Source organism: Grammomys surdaster, unplaced genomic scaffold (assembly GCF_004785775.1).
Source record: "Grammomys surdaster isolate TR1022 unplaced genomic scaffold, NIH_TR_1.0 125562, whole genome shotgun sequence".
NCBI classification, from domain to species: Eukaryota; Metazoa; Chordata; class Mammalia; order Rodentia; family Muridae; genus Grammomys; species Grammomys surdaster.
Window position 1 is genome coordinate 203,246 of NW_021620409.1, and position 18,408 is coordinate 221,653.

Sequence of the window (18,408 nt, forward strand, 5' to 3'; positions counted from 1 at the left end):
AACCCAGTGTTGAGACTAAAGACATGGACCATGACCGCTAGCTCTTTTTGGAATCTTGAGGGAACTGGAGAGAATGGTTCAGTAGTCAGAACATTGGGTGCCCTTAAAGACACAGGTTCCATTCCCAGAACCTACATGGTTCACATGATCCTTAACTCTAGTTCCAAAGGATCTCATGTCCTCTTTTTGACCTCTGTGTGGGCATCAGGTACACACACGGTACACATACATACATGTTGACAGAATACATACATAACCTGGAGGTGGGTGGAGGAATGGAAATTTGAAGCAGGAAAAGTTGACCCAGCTCCTTTAGCTGAGATTACAAGCCTGTGGCACTAGGCCAGACTAATTTTCATTTCCCTGACAGGTGTTAAAGTTCTTAAAATCAGGCAATGGGATCCAGACTATACAGCCAACATCACCAATTAGTCTGCACTGGCATTAATATCAAAAAGAAAAAAATCTGTAATACCAGCACATAAAGAGACTGAAGCAGGATTACCCTAAATCCTGTTTGAAGACAGCCTGAACTACAAAAACACAAGTTTTTACATCGCCTTCAGCCACATTTGAGCCAGGGCCCCTTCAAGCTACCACTCTTCCCAAACGTTCTACATTTTCCTAAAACCCTTGGTCCTAATAGTGGCTCGCCGGTCTACCTCTGCCCTGATCCGTCAGTTTCTGACAAGACTGTTCTTGGTTACTAACCTCACTAAAACTTAACCGGGGCATTGTATACAAACCCAGTTAAAATAGATCCTTAACCTCATCTGAACTCACGCATGGAGACAGCGAACTAGTCTAGAAACGCTTCCCTCCTCGCCTCCTCCCCCAGGGCGCCAATGTCTTCAAGCAGTGAGAACGGCGCGCCCCAAAAGGCAAACTCGCTAAAGGGTCCCGGATGGGATTCCGACACTCGGAAAAACAGAGGGGTGGGCCAGGCTTTGAGGACGGATGCAACCGGCGCTGCCAGGCGTGGTGGCTCTGGCACAGGGCTGCGATCCCAGCGGCTGAAATCGAGGCCAACCTGGGCTTGCGTGTGGCACCCTGGCTCGGACAAAACGACCCCCACACACATCGCCTTGGGGCCGCATCACACGCCGCGGCATCCTGCCGCCTCTCTGGGAGGCCGCCCGCGCGCCTGCTCAGACGGTTGGCCGCCAACGGCTCGCTAACGCGAGACGGGGAGCCCGGGAAGACAGGCGCGAACCGGGCAGCCGGAGGGGCGAGGGGAGGGGCGGGCGCGGGAAGGATCGCGAAGGAGCCGGGAGGCCCCGCCCCTTCCGTAGAGATCTCTAGAAAACCGCGCAGAGCCTGGAAACAGCGACTGCGCACGCGCGGCAGCCGGGCCCGGGCATTTTGCTGCGTCACCAGCCGCCGCCCGGCCTCACCACCCCTCGCGCGCACGCACGCTCCTTCTCCGTCCTCGCGCCCCTTTTCCTACACTTTCCTCCTCTCCCGGGCTGAGGGAGCCGCTCTCCGCGCGGTGCATTCTGGGCATCGAGGCCGAGCCCGCCGCCGCCGCCGTCGCCTAAGAGGAGCGAGGAGAGGCCGCGACCGGGCAAGAGACCGCCGGAGTCGCCGCCGGAGAGGAGTCGACTCGCCTGCCGCCGCCAGCGAGGCCCGCCCACCCGTTCGCCTGGCCCTCTGCCCCGTTCACCATGTGAGTGCGACATCCCGCCGACGGAAGGTCGTCCCGGAGCGGGAGCGAGGCCGCGCCGGGAGCCCCCGGCTGCCGGGAAACGGCTCCTCGCCCTCCCCCCACTCGCGGCCCTTCGCCTTTCTCCCCGTGCTGGCGGCTGTCCTGCCGTGGGGTGGGAGGGCCTTCATCCTTGTTCCTGTTACCGTTGGAGGAAATTTTTTTTTCCTGCAGATGTCCGTTTCCCTCACCTCCAGCCCGTCCCCCGGATCCCTCGTGCTAGAAATCCCACTTCCCCAGACGGCCTGCCTCACTCGGAACTCTGGGAACTTAGCCTTAGGCCCTAAACTCGTGTGTGGGAGCTTTCCGCCATGAGGGCGCCCGGAGCCGCCGACCCCTGCCGCTCTCGGTCCGGATGGCCCGGACCAGGCAGGCCCTGGGCTGAGAGCGCTTGTGGGAGCCGCCGTAAGCCAGTGCTACCGGTAGGGCACCACGCGGCCCTCGGCGGCAGGCACTGCTAGGCAACTAGAGGGGGCCATGCCGTCACCACAACGAAACTTCCCGTCCCCGCGTCTCGGGCTCTTGAAAAGAGGGAACGTTAGCAAATCCGGCGGCGAGTAGTAGTTACTATGGAGCAGGTAGTTCTGCACGTGTCTAGTCACAAGATACGTGTGGACTTTTTTTTTTTTTCCTGTGCTCCTCAATAAACTTCGGGTGGCATTTCGCCATGCTCTTTCCCATGCGAAGGTGAAACAGGTATGAAAGGATCGCCTTACCGGCCTGAAGACCTTAATTTGTTTATATGGCGGTTACAGATTGTTATAACCTAAGAATTTTTGCCCTTACTTTTTCCAGTTAGGAAAACTTTCAGATACGAGAGAATTGGACTACAGTATTTGAGGGTGGTGTGGGTTGGTGCTGTGCACGGCACTAAAAGTTACGGATAGTAATTGAAAAAATGTGGAGTTGAACAGTCGTACAAGTTTTAAGTGCTTGCCTGAATGGTAAAAAATCTAAATAGATAGAAGACACCCTAGAGCCAGTTAGTGGCTGAGAAACAGGTCCTAGAAGAAGACATGTAGTGCTAGAAAATGTGTAAGGAAATTTGGAGGCATCCCCCATAAAAACCCAGGTTTTACATTTAAGTGCTTTATTGTAGTAATTTTATTCCTGTGTGCGCTGCCACCCCCTCACGTGTTCCTGGAGGTAAGAGGACACTGGAGATACAACTTAAACGAGAGCCTTTACTTGCTCAGCCATCTCACCAGCACAGATTTAAATTTTTTTACTTTTGAGATGTTAAGGATAGAACCCCATGTTAAGAAAAGGCTCTTGTAACTGAGCTGTATTCTGATGTCATACTGGCTTTTTAGGACAAGTTTATGTAAAACTTATTATCTTTTTGATATTTAATTTTCCAAAATGTAAGGAGAAAATGAATTGCTAGGTAAAACAGTTTGATAAACATAGTCAAACAAAACATATTTTTATCCAGAAGTACCGATTAGTAGAGGTTGTTCAGTGGTTAACAGCACTGTCTACCCTTGCAAGAGTTCTATTACCAGTACCCTCAGTGCCTGCTGAGAACAGAGGTGTTAGATCTGAATCTGGAGTTTAGAGACAGTAGTGAGCCACCCAACGTGGGTGCTTGGTTTCTGGAAGAGCAGTGGGTGTGGACGTTTTTTGCCTGCATATATATCTATGTATCACCTGCATGCAGCACCTGGAGGCCAGAAGAGAGTGTTGAATCCCCTGGAGCTACAGGATTGTGAATCACCACGTGGGTGCCAGGCTGGCCTTGAACTTAGAAATCCACCTGCCTCTGCCTCTCAAGTGCTGGGATTAAAGGCGTGTGCCACCACCGCCCGGCTCAATGTTGATTTTCTAACCACTGTAATCTGGCAACTGATTTTTCCCTTTTTTCTTATTTAGTTAGACTTTAACCAGAAGGCATAGAAACAAAGTGACAACTTTTTCTGGGTTGTAGGTTACTCCTATTGCTAATTTAAGATTGCTGTTTAGTTGTATTTTCTGTTTTCAAGATCTAGAAGCCAAATATCTTTTGGGATCCTCCTTCACCGCAGGTACACAATATAAAATAGATGGTAAGGGTTTTGTTGGTTTGGGGTTTTTAGGTAGGTCTAACTATGCCAGGCTGACATGGAACTTGTAATCAGTCCTCCCACCACTCAAATGGTTAAGATTACAAGCCTGTGCCATCATGCCCAGCTTTGTATAGCTTCTCAAATGTAGAATTGTATTTAAAATCTTGCTACCAAGATAGTTTTTTGGGAGTCTGGGAGAGGGAGTCTCACTGTAAACCATACTAGCTTTGAGCTCAGATCCCTAGCCTTGCCTCCTGAGTGTTGAGTGTACCAACACCTCCGATAACCTTGGTTTTGAATGAATCACAGGAACTACTGAAAACCCAGCCCTTGAGAAGTTAAAAGAATATAGGGTGTAATACAGCTGAATCTCTTCAAATTAATGTGTGTTTAGAGTATTTCTCTTGATCTTGAGCTGTGTATCATTGAATTCCTCTCTGGTGTAAAATACCTTGTGACTTTCTTCCATGGTGCCCTAATGTTATCTTGGCACATAATTTGAGAAACAAAGAGCTGCCCTGTTTATTTAAATCTCCTTTCGAGTTTTTTGGTTTTGTTGGGTTTTTTTTTTTTTTTTTGAGGCAAGCTCTTGGGGTTGGTGTGAGACAGTCTCTGTTGCTGGCCTTGAATGCACAGAGACCTGCCTGTCTCTGCCTCTTGAGTGCTGGGATTAAAGGTGTGCATCATTACAGCCTACTAACTTTTTTAAGGCAGGGTCACTGGCCTGGAATACCTGCCTCAATGTGGAGATTACAAGCATATTTGACTGTGTCTGCCTTTCTAGAGCAAAACTTTGGTATCTCCTTTGTCTGGTTCTTACTACAAACTGATACAGATAAAACTTTTTTGTTTTCATTCTTTTGTGACCTCTTGATCCTTCTGCTTCCCTGTGGAATACCAGTCCTGGAAAAATAATGGCAAGAGGTTTGATGCAGTTTGAGGCCATTTAGGACTGTATAGTTAAAGCTCCCTCCTAACAAGGCATTCCTTTAAAACACTGAAGATAGGGAAAATGGTACCACCAGGAAAACATTTGCCTAATAAACATGAGGATCTAGGTTCACATTTCCGACACATAAAAGCCGAGTGCTGTGCTACAGGGGCAGGGCACTGGGATATTAGGGCTTCTTGGCCAACTGCACATGTACACATGTACTACATACAAATACACATAGTCAGTTTATATGTGATTATGTGGGGGGGGGCTGCACATATGTATGCTGGTTTGTGTGAAGGCCTGCAGCTGAAGCCTGAGCACAGTTTTCCTACATTACCATAGTAGTTGGAGCATGGCCTTTAGATTGCACAGAGAATGTAGACCAGGATGACCTGGGACTTGCTTTGGGGACTCCCCAAAGCACCACTCCTGGCTCAAGGAAGAGCTGGGATTTTCCTATCTGTAGCACAATTCCCAGTATAACCTTCTAGTAAACATTTAATGTTGAAGCTCTGATGTGCTTTCTGTAGCATAGTTACATGAGATGCTTTTGACGGTTACTCTGCAGCACATCTTTTTTTTTGTTTTGTTTTTTGTTTTTTGTTTTTTTCAAGACAGGGTTTCTCTGTGTAGCCCTGGCTGTCCTGGAACTCACTCTGTAGACCAGGCTAGCCTCGAACTCTCGAACTCAGAGATCCGCCTACCTCTGCCTCCCAAGTGCTGGGATTAAAGGCATGTGCCACCACTGCCCGGCTCTGCAGCACATCTTAAAGTTGAACTAAACTGTGTCATGTTAAGCAGATTAAGAAGTAAAGTAGTGGTTCGTAATGCTGGGAGATGGTTCAGTATGTAAAAGCTGGGCAAGGTGATTCCGGCTTTAATCCCAGTGCAGAGCCAGGCAGTTCTCTTGGGTTGGAGGCCAGCATGGCCTCCGTAGTTCCAGGAAAGCTAGGGCTATGTAGAGAGACCCTGTCTGAAAAAAAAACTTAAAAGTGCTTAACTGTTCTTGAAGAGGACCTGAGTGGTTTCCAGTTGTGATTTTTTGGTTGGTTGGGTTTGTTGTTTTTGATGTTTTTGTTTGGTTGGTTGGGTTTTTTGGTTGGTTGGTTGGTTGTTTTTTTCGAGACAGGGTTTCTCTGTGTAGTCCTAGCTGTCCTGGAACTCACTCTGTAGACCAGGCTGGCCTCAAACTCAGAAACCTGCCTCTGCCTCCCAAGTGCTGGGATTAAAGGCGCATATGGAAGTTTTAAGATTGAACTTTCAATTTCCCTTTAAAAACCCTGTTTTTGTTTTTTCCAAATAAAAGTCTCATTCTGAGGTACAACTATACATACTTCAATGTAAAAGATCAGACAGAAAACAGTTCAGCCCATAACGTTGATTACTTAATGTGAATCTATGGGAAAAAGTTGAATGTCTTTCCCCCACCCCCAAGACAGGGTTTCTCTGCAGACCAAGCTGCCTCCACTTCTGTGTGCTGGAACTGAAGGCATGTGCCACCACTGCCCAGCTAGGTTCCCATGTCTTAAATGATGAGTGAGCAACAAGGGGAAAGCTTATATTGTTTAACCATGTCACTATAAATGCATACTACTTTTAGATCAGCTCTAGCCTGGTGGTGATGGCATGTGCCTTTAGTCCCAGCACTCCAGAGGCATAATAAGCAGGTGGATTTCTTGATTTGAGGTACAGCCTGGTCTATATAGTGAGTTCCAGGACAGTATCATTAGATTATATGGCTATAAAGGTAGTCAACATGTTATCTAGTAGTTAAAAAAGTGCTTGCTGCTGAGCCTTAGGACCTGAGTTGGATGCTTGGAATCCACATGTTAGACTCCCACAAGATGTCTTCTGACCTTTACATATGTACACACCAGTAAATATAATTTTAAAAAATAGAATTTTATGCAGTTGTGTCTTTCCATTTCAAACAATTTGAGCAAGAAAATTTGTGGCAAGAATGCCTTTAGAATGTAGTCAAGTTTACAACTAAGATTATTTGGGTAGAGTCTGTTTTAGCTATCACTTCTTTCTCTTCAGTGGGTTTCATTTCCAATATAGACGTCGTTTGAGAAACATAGAAACTCTAGGTACCTGTGGTCTTAAATTTAATCTGGGAGAGTACATGATATGTATGTGTGAGAGCTTAGAGAGAGTGTATGTGTGAGTCCGTAGTTTCTGCCTTTATGTGAGTTCTGGGAGTTGAAGTCAGGTTGCCAGGTTTGTATGACAAATACATTTACTTAGCTGCTGAGCCATCTCACCAGCAAAAAATTGACTTCTTTATTTTCTTTTAAATAGCGTGACTTAGATATTTTGTTTGGTTGGTTTGGTTTTTCAGGGTAGAGTTTCTCTGTTTTTCCCTGGTTGTCATAGAACTCTGTTCTGTAGACCAGGCTGTCCTGGAACTCCTCCTGCCTCTGCCTCATGAGTGCTGGGATTAAAGGTGTGTCCTGGCATACCTGGCAAACAGCACAATTTCTAAGACTGGATTGCACCAAGGGGAAAACGCACTTCATGAACGATGAAATCGTCTTATCTAAAATACTTACAGTGGTTGGGTTCAAAACCAGGGGCTACCCATGCCATTTGGGAGGACAATAGTTGAGATTGGGTTCTACTCCTAATCCAGGGTTTACCTGGAATAGTCTTCTAACCTATGCTTGCTAAATGCTGGGATTATAGACATGAACCACCACACTCAGCTAGTTTTAATTAGAAATGTCTTCATTTAACATTGCTGCTGTATTAGCAACCAGGAGTCCTCTTTTGATATACTCTGCTGAAGACAGCAGATCTGGTGAACTTTGTTTTCTTTCTTTCTTAAATCTTTGCATCTGACACTAAAAACCTCACTGATTGGCTATAAAAAACTTTGTTACTTGGCTGGTGGTTGTTGCACACACCTTTAATTCCAGGCAGAACCAGGTGGATCCCTGAATTCAAGGCCAGCCTTGGTGGGCCATGGACCAGGCTGGCCTTGAACTCAGAAATCCACCTGCCTCTGCCTCCCAAGTGCTGGGATTAAAGGCGTGTGCCGTCACCGCCCAGCCTTGAGTTGGATTTCTAGAACCCACAAGACTGAAAGAAAAAACCAACTACAAGTAGTTCTATGGCTTTACAGACACATTGCTGGGTACCTGTACATGTATACACAAAAAGAGAAAAATTTTTTTAACTATAAAACCAGTACCAACTGACTGTATCAATAATAAATTTTATAAGGGAAAAAGACATTTGAGTTCAAATCAGACTGAACAAATAATGTACACCTGTCAATTCCAATTCAAGACACAGGGACAACTCTCTTATTACAGACCAACCTGCACTTTAATAGCAGAACTCATCAGGGGATATAGTTAATAAGGAAAACTTAAAGATATCTGCTAATAGGTACTAAAGAAGTGGCATTTATTCTATTTTATTCTGGCTAGATACTGTCATTTGGAATTGGGATGCTACCATATGTCATTTTTCTAAACTTTATATTTATCTACGACTGGTGTTAAATATCAGATCTTTAAAAACTAAGTCCCTGTTAACCCTGGTGAAAGGGGAACCTTACTGGGTTGGGTGGTGTTTGGTGTGTGTATTTTTGGTTTCATTTGGGTTGGTTTGTTTGTTTGTTTGATTGTTTGAGATAGGGTTTCTTTGTATAGAATTGGCTGTACTGGAACTCACTCTGGAACAGACCAGGCTGGGCTTGAACTCCAAGGTCCCACTGACTTCCTACTGCCAGAATTAAAAGGCACAAGCCACCATCACTTGCTTTATTTTCAAAGCCTACTTTTTGTCCTATAATGACACTAGAAAGATAAGTGGCATTGTGTGGGTAGGCCAGGAAAGATCAGGTATTCAAAGCCAATGTGAGAGCTCTTCCTCATTCCCTCATCACCCAAAATAAAATCTCTACTAGGAAAGTTTTAAGTCTTCCTGAGATTGCTTTGTTGAATGAAGCCTTTAGAATGTAGGAAAAATGTAAAGTAAGATTTAAACTGTGATGGAAAAGAGAAATTACTATGTTAAATATGAAGTTATATCAAAGAATTCCTTCTTGAATTTATCATTTTCTCTGTTTACAGGCAGCCTGCTTCTGCAAAGTGGTACGATCGAAGGGACTATGTATTCATTGAATTTTGTGTTGAAGACAGTAAAGATGTTAATGTAAACTTTGAAAAATCCAAACTTACTTTCAGGTAATTTACCTTTTTGTCTTAAAGTGGCTATAATTACTGTAATGAAACACCATGACCTTGGGTGAAATGGAGATTATTGGGCTCATGGATCCACTGTTAATAATCAATGGAAGTCAAGGCAGGGACATGGAGTCAAGACAGAGCAGAGGCATGGTGGAGTGCTGCTTACTGGCTTGGCTTGCTCAGCCTTCTTACAGAATCCAGGAGTGGCAGCACCCACAGTGGGCTGGGCCCTTCCTTATCAATCACTAATTAAGAAAATGTACTATTATAGGCCTTCTTACAGCCTGATCTTAAAGAAGCATTTTCTCATTTAAGGCTCCCATCTCCCAGATTGTGTAAAGTTAATATAAAGCTAGCCAGCACACCTTTTTACATCATTGTTACTCAGAGCTTACTTAATATAATTGTGATTGGCTTTTTAATTTCTCTCTCTGTCTCACTTTTTTTAGTTGTCTTGGAGGAAGTGATAATTTTAAGCATTTAAATGAAATTGATCTTTTTCACTGTATTGATCCAAATGTAAGTACTGTTAATGCTTTTTTTCTGATTTAAATTATGAGAAACTGAGCATGGTGCTATTCTTGTGGGGAAACCATGACGGTGGCAGTTTTTATAAAGGGTAACCTTTAATTGGGGCTGGTTTACAGCTCAGAGGTTCAGTCCATTGTAGTCAAGAGGGAAGCATGATGGCAGGTAGGCAGATAGAGTGCGTGCTGGAGAGGTTACCAAGAGTTCTACACATGGAGGGGCAGGAAGAGACTAGGCCTGGCTTGAGGTTCAGAGACATCAAAGCCCACCTGCAGTGACACACTTCCCCCAACAATGCCAGTCCCTGTGAGCCAGTGGGGCCGTTTTCATTCAGATGACCACAATAATAAATGTTAAATCTTAAATCTGTTTAACCTAATAGTTTAGAAATTATTGACAACTTCTCTTCCTGCACATTTTTTTATTCTCTCACTGGCCAAATGAGAGTACCTTTGAAGTCTATCTTATATCAGAAATTTTTAGTAACTAAAAGCTTGTTCTTCCAGTTTAGAAAGAATAAAGGGAAAGAAATGAAAAATGAATCAGGCTTGTGCCTATATGCTGAACTTTTACGAAGTGGAAGCAGGAGAGAAAGCTTAGTATAGAGGGGCCCTCAAAACTAATAACACTTGGGGCTAATTATGGAGGATCTTGGGTTCAAGACTAGGCTGCACAGTAACAGTCAAATTATGGAGGTACTACTCATTATTAGAGAATACTGTTCTAGCATGTTTCAAGGTCCTAGGGTGTGTGTGTGTAAGGAACATAAAGAGGGAGAAGTAGAAAGAAAGGACAGGCTGTTTTACCATAACAGCAGAGAGATAAATGGTATGATGATGCTTTTATTGTAGGATTCCAAGCATAAAAGAACGGACAGATCAATTTTATGTTGTTTGCGAAAAGGAGAATCTGGCCAGTCATGGCCTAGGTTAACAAAGGAAAGGGCAAAGGTAAGTTTTCATTTTTTTCTGTTTGAATGTTTATCATGTTTTAAGAAATAAAAATAGGGCTGAATAGATGGCTCCAGAAGTTAAGAGCATTGTCTGATCTTTCAGAGGGAGGCCCTGACTGAATTCAATTTCCATCTACCACATGGTACCTCATAACTATCTACAATGAGATTTAGTGCCCTCTTCTGGCCTGCAGGCAGAATGCTATATATATGAATTTTGTTTGTTTTGTTTTTCTTTTTGGTGTTTTGTTGTTTTGGTTTTTCGAGGCAAGGTTTCTCTGTGTAGCCCTGCCTGTCCTGGAACTCACTCTGTAGACCAGGCTGGCCTTGAACTCAGAAATCTGCCTGTCTCTGCCTCCCAAGTGCTGGGATTAAAGGCATGCGCCACCACTGCCTGACCCATGAAAATCTTTTTAAACCTAAAAATGCATTTTTTTTTATACTAGTATAAAAGCTGATGTTCTATACTTGGCTTTCTCATCAAATGTTGTAAAATCAGACCCTTTCGCGTTGACATCAAGACTATTGCTTTGACAACACCATTTGAAGCAACTTGGGGAGGAAAGAGTATTTATATGGCTTATGCTTCATATTCTTAGTCCATCTTAGCAGGGCAAGAATCTGGAGACAGGACTGATGGAGAAGCCGTGGAGGGGCACTCCTTACTGGCTTGTTCCTCATGGCTTGCTCAGCCTGCCAATGTCTTAGAACAACCCTGGACCACCAGCCCAGGGGTGACCCCCATCCACAATGGGCTCAGCCCTTCAATCACTAATTCAGAAAATGCCTTACATCTAGATCTTAAGGTGGCATTTTCTGAATTAGGTTTTCTCCTCTCAGGACTAACCAGTGTTGTGATGACATAAAATTAGCCACCACACTGAAATAAGTTATTTGGTTATCATAGGAGAGCAAAGTTTGGTGATGTTTAAGATTCAAGGAACTGAGGATAGGCTGGCAGACAGGTGCCTTATTAGGTATAGGTGATTACTGACAAACCTGAAGACCTGGGTTCTGATCATAAGAATTCTTCTACATGGTAGAAGTATGTTAGAGGCAGGAAGACCTCTTTGAATTTGAGGCCAGCCGGGGCTTTATAGTAAGGTACTGTCTAGAATGGAAACAGTGGCACTGGGGTAGCTCAGTTGACAGAGTGCTTACTATGCATAAAGCTATAGGTTGATGTAGCCTGATAGCATGACCTATAGTCCATCTCTAAAGAGGGATCAATAGTTGAAGGTTAGCCTTTGTAAATTGAATTAATTCCAGGTATCAGACAATACTTATTACCAATGAATGGTTTTGTATAAAAGCTAAGTTGAACAGTCAAAAGTGATTCATGCACTTATTACTGCTCTTGGTTTCTTGTGGATTGTTCTCTTTTGAGCTAATTTTATGTCCCATTAATGGTTATGAGTAACAAGGAGGTGATATTTTTGTTGATCTCTAGCTTAATTGGCTTAGTGTGGACTTCAATAATTGGAAAGACTGGGAGGATGACTCAGATGAAGACATGTCTAATTTTGACCGTTTCTCTGAGGTAAGTTCTTTTAATATAATACGTTCTATATGGTCCAAGATGGACAGTCTGAAAATGGTGTCAGAGTCCCTGGAAGTGAAGTTACAGGGAGATTGTGAACCACTGTATGGTTGTTAGAAATCAAACCCCAGTCTTATGTAAGAGTAACAATGCTCTCAGCCAGCTCCTCAATCACCCATTTTGCTTTTCTACACAGAAACCTGTGTAGTCAGGACAGGTCACAACTGCTTATAACTATTTCTAGAGGATCTAGTGGCCCTTGTCTGTTCTGTTCAAGCATAAGGCTTACATGTGATGGACAAACATCTAAAGAGATAGTCTTAGGGTGAAGAGTTCTTTTTGAGATAGGGTTTCTTTGTGTAGCCATGGCTGTCCTGGAGCTCACTCTGTAGACCAGGTGGATCTCAGTTCCAGGACAGCCAGGGCTACAGAGTGAAACCCTGTCTCAGGATGGGGAGGAGACAGTTCACCCTTGTACATTTGTCCATAATTCCAATTATGTGTCTGAATATTTGCTAGCATGCAGATAGATAGATAGATATAGATATAGATATAGATATAGATAGATAATCTGCCTGAGTTCAGAAGATTGACTGGTTGTGAACTACTTTGTGGGTGCTGGGAAATAAAACCTGGATTCTCTGCAGGTGCTTCCTAACCACTGAGCCATCTCTTCAACTCCCCTAGAAAGAATAAAAAATAGTAATAATAAAAATGTGAGCTCTTGGCTTCTCGACTCAGCACCTGCAGGTTGTCTTCTCTCCTTCCCCTTTCCCTTCCCCCTCTCTCCACGTGGTCATGGCCAGCCTCTACCCTCTCTACTCTTCTCTCTCTCTCCTGCTTTCCCACCCTCTTAATAAAACTCCCCTCGTGTAACAAAAAAAAAAAAATGTGAAATGTGTGCAAAATCGAGAAGAAAGGAAGGTGTGGTGGCCCATGCCTTTGATCCCAGTAGTGGGTAGACAGAGGGAAAAGAATCTCTTGAGCTCAAGTCCAGCCTGCTTAACATAGTGAGTTCCAGGACAGCCAGGGATACACAGTGAGACCTTGTCTTTAAATAAAACAAAAGCAAGATAGTTGAACAGAGGAGGCCCATTTTTGTTTTACCTCCAAACTAGCTGCCAAATACCGTATTGATGTATAGTCAATACCTAGAATTGTGCTTTGCACATTTTGAGCAGTTTTCCTGTTTAGAGAAACTATTCTTAAACCATGCCTCTTAGAGGTGGTAAACCTCTTGGCTTTTTGCAGGAGACAGCATCTCTCTTCTCTGGCTGTCTGAGAAACTTCAGTGTAGTCCAGGCTGGCCGCAGATTCACTGAGATGTGCCTGCCTTTGCCTTCCATATGCTGGGATTAAAGGTGTGGGCCACCATGCCATCCTTTCTATTCTTTTTCCCACTCTCACCCCCAAAAGACTGAATAGGCTATTGTTTTAAGAATGAACATATTACTCCTATAGTATGTCTGGCTAAGACTTTTGTACCCATGGAAGCCAGAAGAGGCCATGGTATCGATCCCCTAGAACTGGAGTTACGGGTGGTTGTGGTCCTTATCCATGTGGGTGCTGGGAATTTGACCCAGGTTCTCTGGAAAAGCAGCTAGTGCCTTTAGTTATTGAGCCATCAAGTTTTTACTTTTCTTACAAAGTGGCATGTGAAGTTATTTCCCTTAAATTCAGGAGTAAAACTTTCTCATATCTTCTAACTAGTGGGCAGAGGTAGCAGAGTTGTTTGGGCCACCCTAGACTTAAAATCACATCTCAAAAAAAAGATGCTTGCTGTGTGACCTATATATATATGACCTCCCTCACAGGTTTTTTTTTTCCTTCCCTACTTCCCTCCTTTGTTTTCTCTGTCAGTGACTGTGGGGTCATAAGGATGTCAGATTGCCCTGCAATTGTCAGAGCAGTACATGAGTCATTTTTCCAGCACAATATAGTTCTAACAGTTTCATTTTCTGCTATATGTAGATATCTTGCTGGGTGGCCCACCATGTTGGCCTATTACATTATTCAGTTGAGAATGATCTTGAACTTCTGAATCCTCCTGCCACTGCACCCTGTGAGCCTTCTCTTGTTTTAGATTCAGCCGTTTATAAAAAGCAAAGTACTTAAGATTCTTTTGCATTCATTCATGGGAACTTATGCTGTACTGAAAGCCTATTCTGGAGTGTGCAGCCTAGTAAAGCTGAATTTAACATTTTAAAGCTGATTTTTATTCTTCAAATAGATGATGGATCACATGGGTGGTGATGAGGATGTAGATTTACCAGAAGTAGATGGAGCAGATGATGTAAGTATGTGTGCCCCCTTTCTGTTAACTAAAAATAAAGGCAGTTAACTTGAGATGGTGCAGCCATCCCTACCCTTATTCTACCTGTCTTGTTTCTTAACATATTAAAGGGAAAAGATTTTGCCTACTAGGGAAATTACATTTGAACCATTAAGGATCATATTTTAACAAATCATTGCAAAAAGTTAAAAGATTATGAGGATAGAAATGGGATTTAAAAGCAGGTCAGGCCAGGCAGTGGTGGCGCATGCCTTTAATCCCAGCACTTGGGAGGCAGAGGCAGGCAGATTTCTGAGTTCGAGGCCAGCCTGGTCTACAGAGTGAGTTCCAGGACAGCCAGGGCTACACAGAGAAACCCTGTCTCAAAAAACCAAAAAAAAAAAAAAAGGAGCAGGTCAGAGACTACAGTAGTAACAAAGGCATGTGAATGTATTGAGGAAGGTGTGCTCTACTATTTTAGACATTATCTCCCCAGCAATCTGTTAATATCTTGACATAAATTTACATAGTTGGGAGAGTTCTCAGCTTTAGTATATGAATTAGAATTCATTGGCTTCTATGCACTAAGTAAATTTTCCTTTTATTGAATGCCAAGAGAGGATGACAAAGTTGGGGGAGAACCCAAAGATGGGTCTTCTGCTACAAGGCCATTCACTTTGGTAAAATAGACCTTGAGTTTAGGCGCATCATTAAATTCCTAGGTTCCATGTAACTTTTGCTACTATAGCAATACTTAGGATTTTTAAGGTGCACTATTCTGTAAAGAGATATGCATGATCAACTCGGTAACTTTTTAAACTTTTTTTCTACAGGATTCACAAGACAGTGATGATGAAAGTGAGTGTCTTGAAGTCTTTGTTTTTTACTGTTTCTCCTGCAGTGGTTGTCCACACTGAGACCAACTTTCAGAGCAGACACCACCTATATTTTCTTTTTAAGCACTAGGACAATTTAGAGCAGTAGAGTACAGATTAGTTGAAAATCCTATAAACACTACCAGGAAAAGTGGAGAGGGAAATGATACTTTATTATTATTACTGTTGTTGTTTTATGTTTTACCTGCATATGTGTCTGTACTCTATACCAGGTGCCTGAGAGGATAGAAAAGGCTATCAGAGTCCTTGGAACTGGAGTGTAGCCAGTTGTGAGTGGCCATATGGGTGCTGGGAATTGAGGCTATTCCAGCAGAATAACCAGAGCTTTTTTTTAACTGCTAAGCCATCTCTCTAGCCTCAAATTAGGCGTGGATAGAATTAGCTTATTAAGAAAGGAGAGGGCATTTCCAGGGATGGAAATTGGCTAGTGAACTAAGAACCAAAAAAGTCTTGTCATTTCTTAGAAAGGGTTTACTCTTTTAAGGTGTGGTTACATGTTTAGTTTCTAAGTGTTCACAGGTGGTTACTAGGGAGCTCTCAGCTGTGTGGTCTCCGTTTCTAAGTATTAGATTCTATTGTAGTTCTCTTGTAACCTTGCTGATTGTTTCTAAAACCCTTTCAGAAATGCCAGATCTGGAGTAAGGAGTGTTGTCATCGCCTGGATTTTGAGAAAGAAGAATAACTTCTGCAAGATTTCATAATTGAGAAAATCCCTGAGTTGATAGCTCTAAAGGCAGATATGCTGTACTTGCCTCCTTAAACCCACTTTCAACCTTTTTTTTTTTTTTTTTTTTAAGGCTTCATTAAGGGTTGATTATGTACCATTGTATGGGGCAATTTAAGTCAGCTAAGGCAATATCCTTATGCATGAACATTTCCCAGGATTCCATGAAGCAGTTGAGATCCTAGGCAACTGCTACAGCAGCTCTGATGAATAATCACATTTCATCTAAGTCTTCTTTTGTCATAACACAGTTACTTACACATTAGGGAAAGATAAAGGTTTTAGATCCCAAACCATGAACTTTTAAAGGAGGTGGAAACAAATTGGCTAATCTTAAACTGACCCTGCCATTCTTCCAGGATACCTTTCAGAATTATTCCACTAAAGTTTATTTTTCAAAAAAAAAAAATGTACTTTACATCATTGTATGTGATCACTTGTCAGTGTTCAGGTGTATTTTAGCTAAAACTAGTGGATGCCCTAACTTAGATGGTTTTGAAGCCTATACATTTGGTATTGTTTGGCCCTTAAGCTTTTACATCTCTTAGCATGGAGGACAAAGAAAGCTGTACATTGTTGCTTGAGAATATGTACATTTTAGACCAGATTTGTATTGCACTGTCAGTATGGCAAATGAGTGGAAAATGTTAATACACTATTGGATTTTTTTATTTCCTGTTTTGATTTCAGCTTATGCCCTGGCTGGAAAACCTCAATTTATGTTCATGACAGTGGGGATTTTTTTAAATGTCTACATTCTTTCTAATAAACTGTTGGAAGATTTCTTGGCTGTCCTTTTACGTGTCTGTCTGATGTAATTTCATGTATTTACTCTTTACTGGAATGGAGATTTTTGAGGGAAAACTTGGGACTGGTCCTGTTTGAACAAAGAGGCTTGCTGTACTGTCACCAGAAACCCTGTAAAGTGCGTCTGTAATGGGAGGCTGTGGACACTGTGCAGCAGCTGGACAAGTGTTGTGACTTGACTGAAATAAAACTGAATGTGTTGTCCTCCTGTATATTCTTCGCTCCTACATGGTTAGCCGTGTCACCTCTTAGGGCTTCTGAGATCTGCCCAGCATGAAGTGCTAAAGACACAAAACTCAGTTCCCTGGTGATTTCTCTGTTTACATAGCTCAGATTTTGAGTCAGTTAGAAAAACAACATACAGATTTGGGGATGTGCTAGATGCAACTCCTTTTAGGGGTTGGACAACCCTTTCATAGGTGTCACATGTCAGATAATTATTTTACATTAGGATTCTTTCAGGTGGCAGTGGTTCTCAACCTTCCTAATGCTGTGGTGACCCCAACCACAAAAGGTGATAATAAACACACCAGACTCATACTTTGAAGGAGATACTAACTGAATTCAAAGGAAGGTTTTTTTAGGAGGGAGGTTTTGGGTTTATGTTTTTCCTATTTTTTCTGATTTTCTGTGTACATGTTTTGTCTACATGTATGAATACGTACCCTGAGTGTCCCCTGAAAGTACTGGGGATTGAATCTGGGTCCTCTAGAGATGCAGGCAATTCTCTGAACTGCTGAGCTATCTAGCTCCTTGTTTCTGTTTTTTTGATTGGTTCCTGCTAGGGAACTTAAACTGGTCTTGACTTTAGCAATATTGCTTCCACCGAGTGCTAGACTATTACCAGTGTGCTCAGTTCTTCATGGTGTTGGGGTAGATACTTGCTTCGCTCATGTAGTCAGCAAGAACCCTATTTCTGGGTTATAACCTCAAGTTCTGTCCTAAGTAAAAATTGGGTTTCAGGGTTGAAGAGATGGCTTAAAGAGTACTGATGTTCTTCCAGAGGACCCAGATTCAATTCCTAGCACCCAAAAGGCAGCTCAAATATTGGGTTTGGGGCTGGAGATATGCCTCAGTGATTAAGAGCACCAGCACCATCTGCTCTTCCAGAGGTCCAGAGTTCAATTCCCAGCAAATACATAGACTCACAATCCTCTGTACTGAGATTGCTGCCCTCTTCTGGTGTGTCTGAAGACAGCAACAGTGTACTCACATAAAATCTTTTTTTAAATAAATTGGGTTTCAAAGTTGGGAATGGCTGTGGATATAGGTTGAATAAATACAGATTCCCAACCTTAGTAGTACCCCAACAATACACCATGACTATCATTTACCCCAGCTCAGCTTGTCTTGTAAGCAGTGGATCATCTTGCATCATAAGGATGACTATGGTATAGTGACGCTTTTGAGAAAGACCAATTTCATATAACAAAGTTATGGTCTGGGTACATAGCACTGTGAGCATTTCATTCGTGGGTCTAATCATGAACCCTGAAAACATGTTAATACCTAATATGTAGGTTAAGTTTTACCATACTCATACAACAAATTCTGGGTTAGCATTATACAGAGTTGTAGGCATCTGCTAGGGGTTCTTCATTGTGTTTATCATGGGTAATGAAAATGACAATGGAATTTTGTTTTAAAGAATTATAGGCGTTCTGGAAGAATACAGGAATTGATCGGTGTGAATATCAATATTGTAAGATGAGTTGGTGGGATTATAATTTTCATCAAAATTAGTGATGTTCCCGTTATGAACTTCAGGGCACTGTCACTTGTGATTACAAATGTGTGCCAACTAGA

The 18,408-nt window shown here is 42.8% G+C and overlaps 1 protein-coding gene across 1 annotated transcript; it reads left to right on the forward strand.

The window, feature by feature from the left end:
* The first annotated feature begins 1,378 nt into the window (after positions 1-1,378).
* On the forward strand, positions 1,379-16,814 carry Ptges3 (prostaglandin E synthase 3). The gene is made up of 8 exons (XM_028786700.1): positions 1,379-1,666; positions 8,767-8,880; positions 9,333-9,402; positions 10,263-10,361; positions 11,814-11,903; positions 14,134-14,196; positions 15,009-15,033; positions 15,694-16,814. Coding segments are annotated over exons 1-8 (483 nt in total). The 5' UTR covers positions 1,379-1,664; the 3' UTR covers positions 15,714-16,814.
* Positions 16,815-18,408: the final 1,594 nt, after the last annotated feature.

Excerpts from the sequence above, each read along its gene's own strand:
- Ptges3 (XM_028786700.1), top strand. Across the intron at positions 8,881-9,332 it reads AAATCCAAACTTACTTTCAG|TTGTCTTGGAGGAAGTGATA; the intron begins GTAATTTACCTT and ends CACTTTTTTTAG. Across the intron at positions 9,403-10,262 it reads TTCACTGTATTGATCCAAAT|GATTCCAAGCATAAAAGAAC; the intron begins GTAAGTACTGTT and ends CTTTTATTGTAG.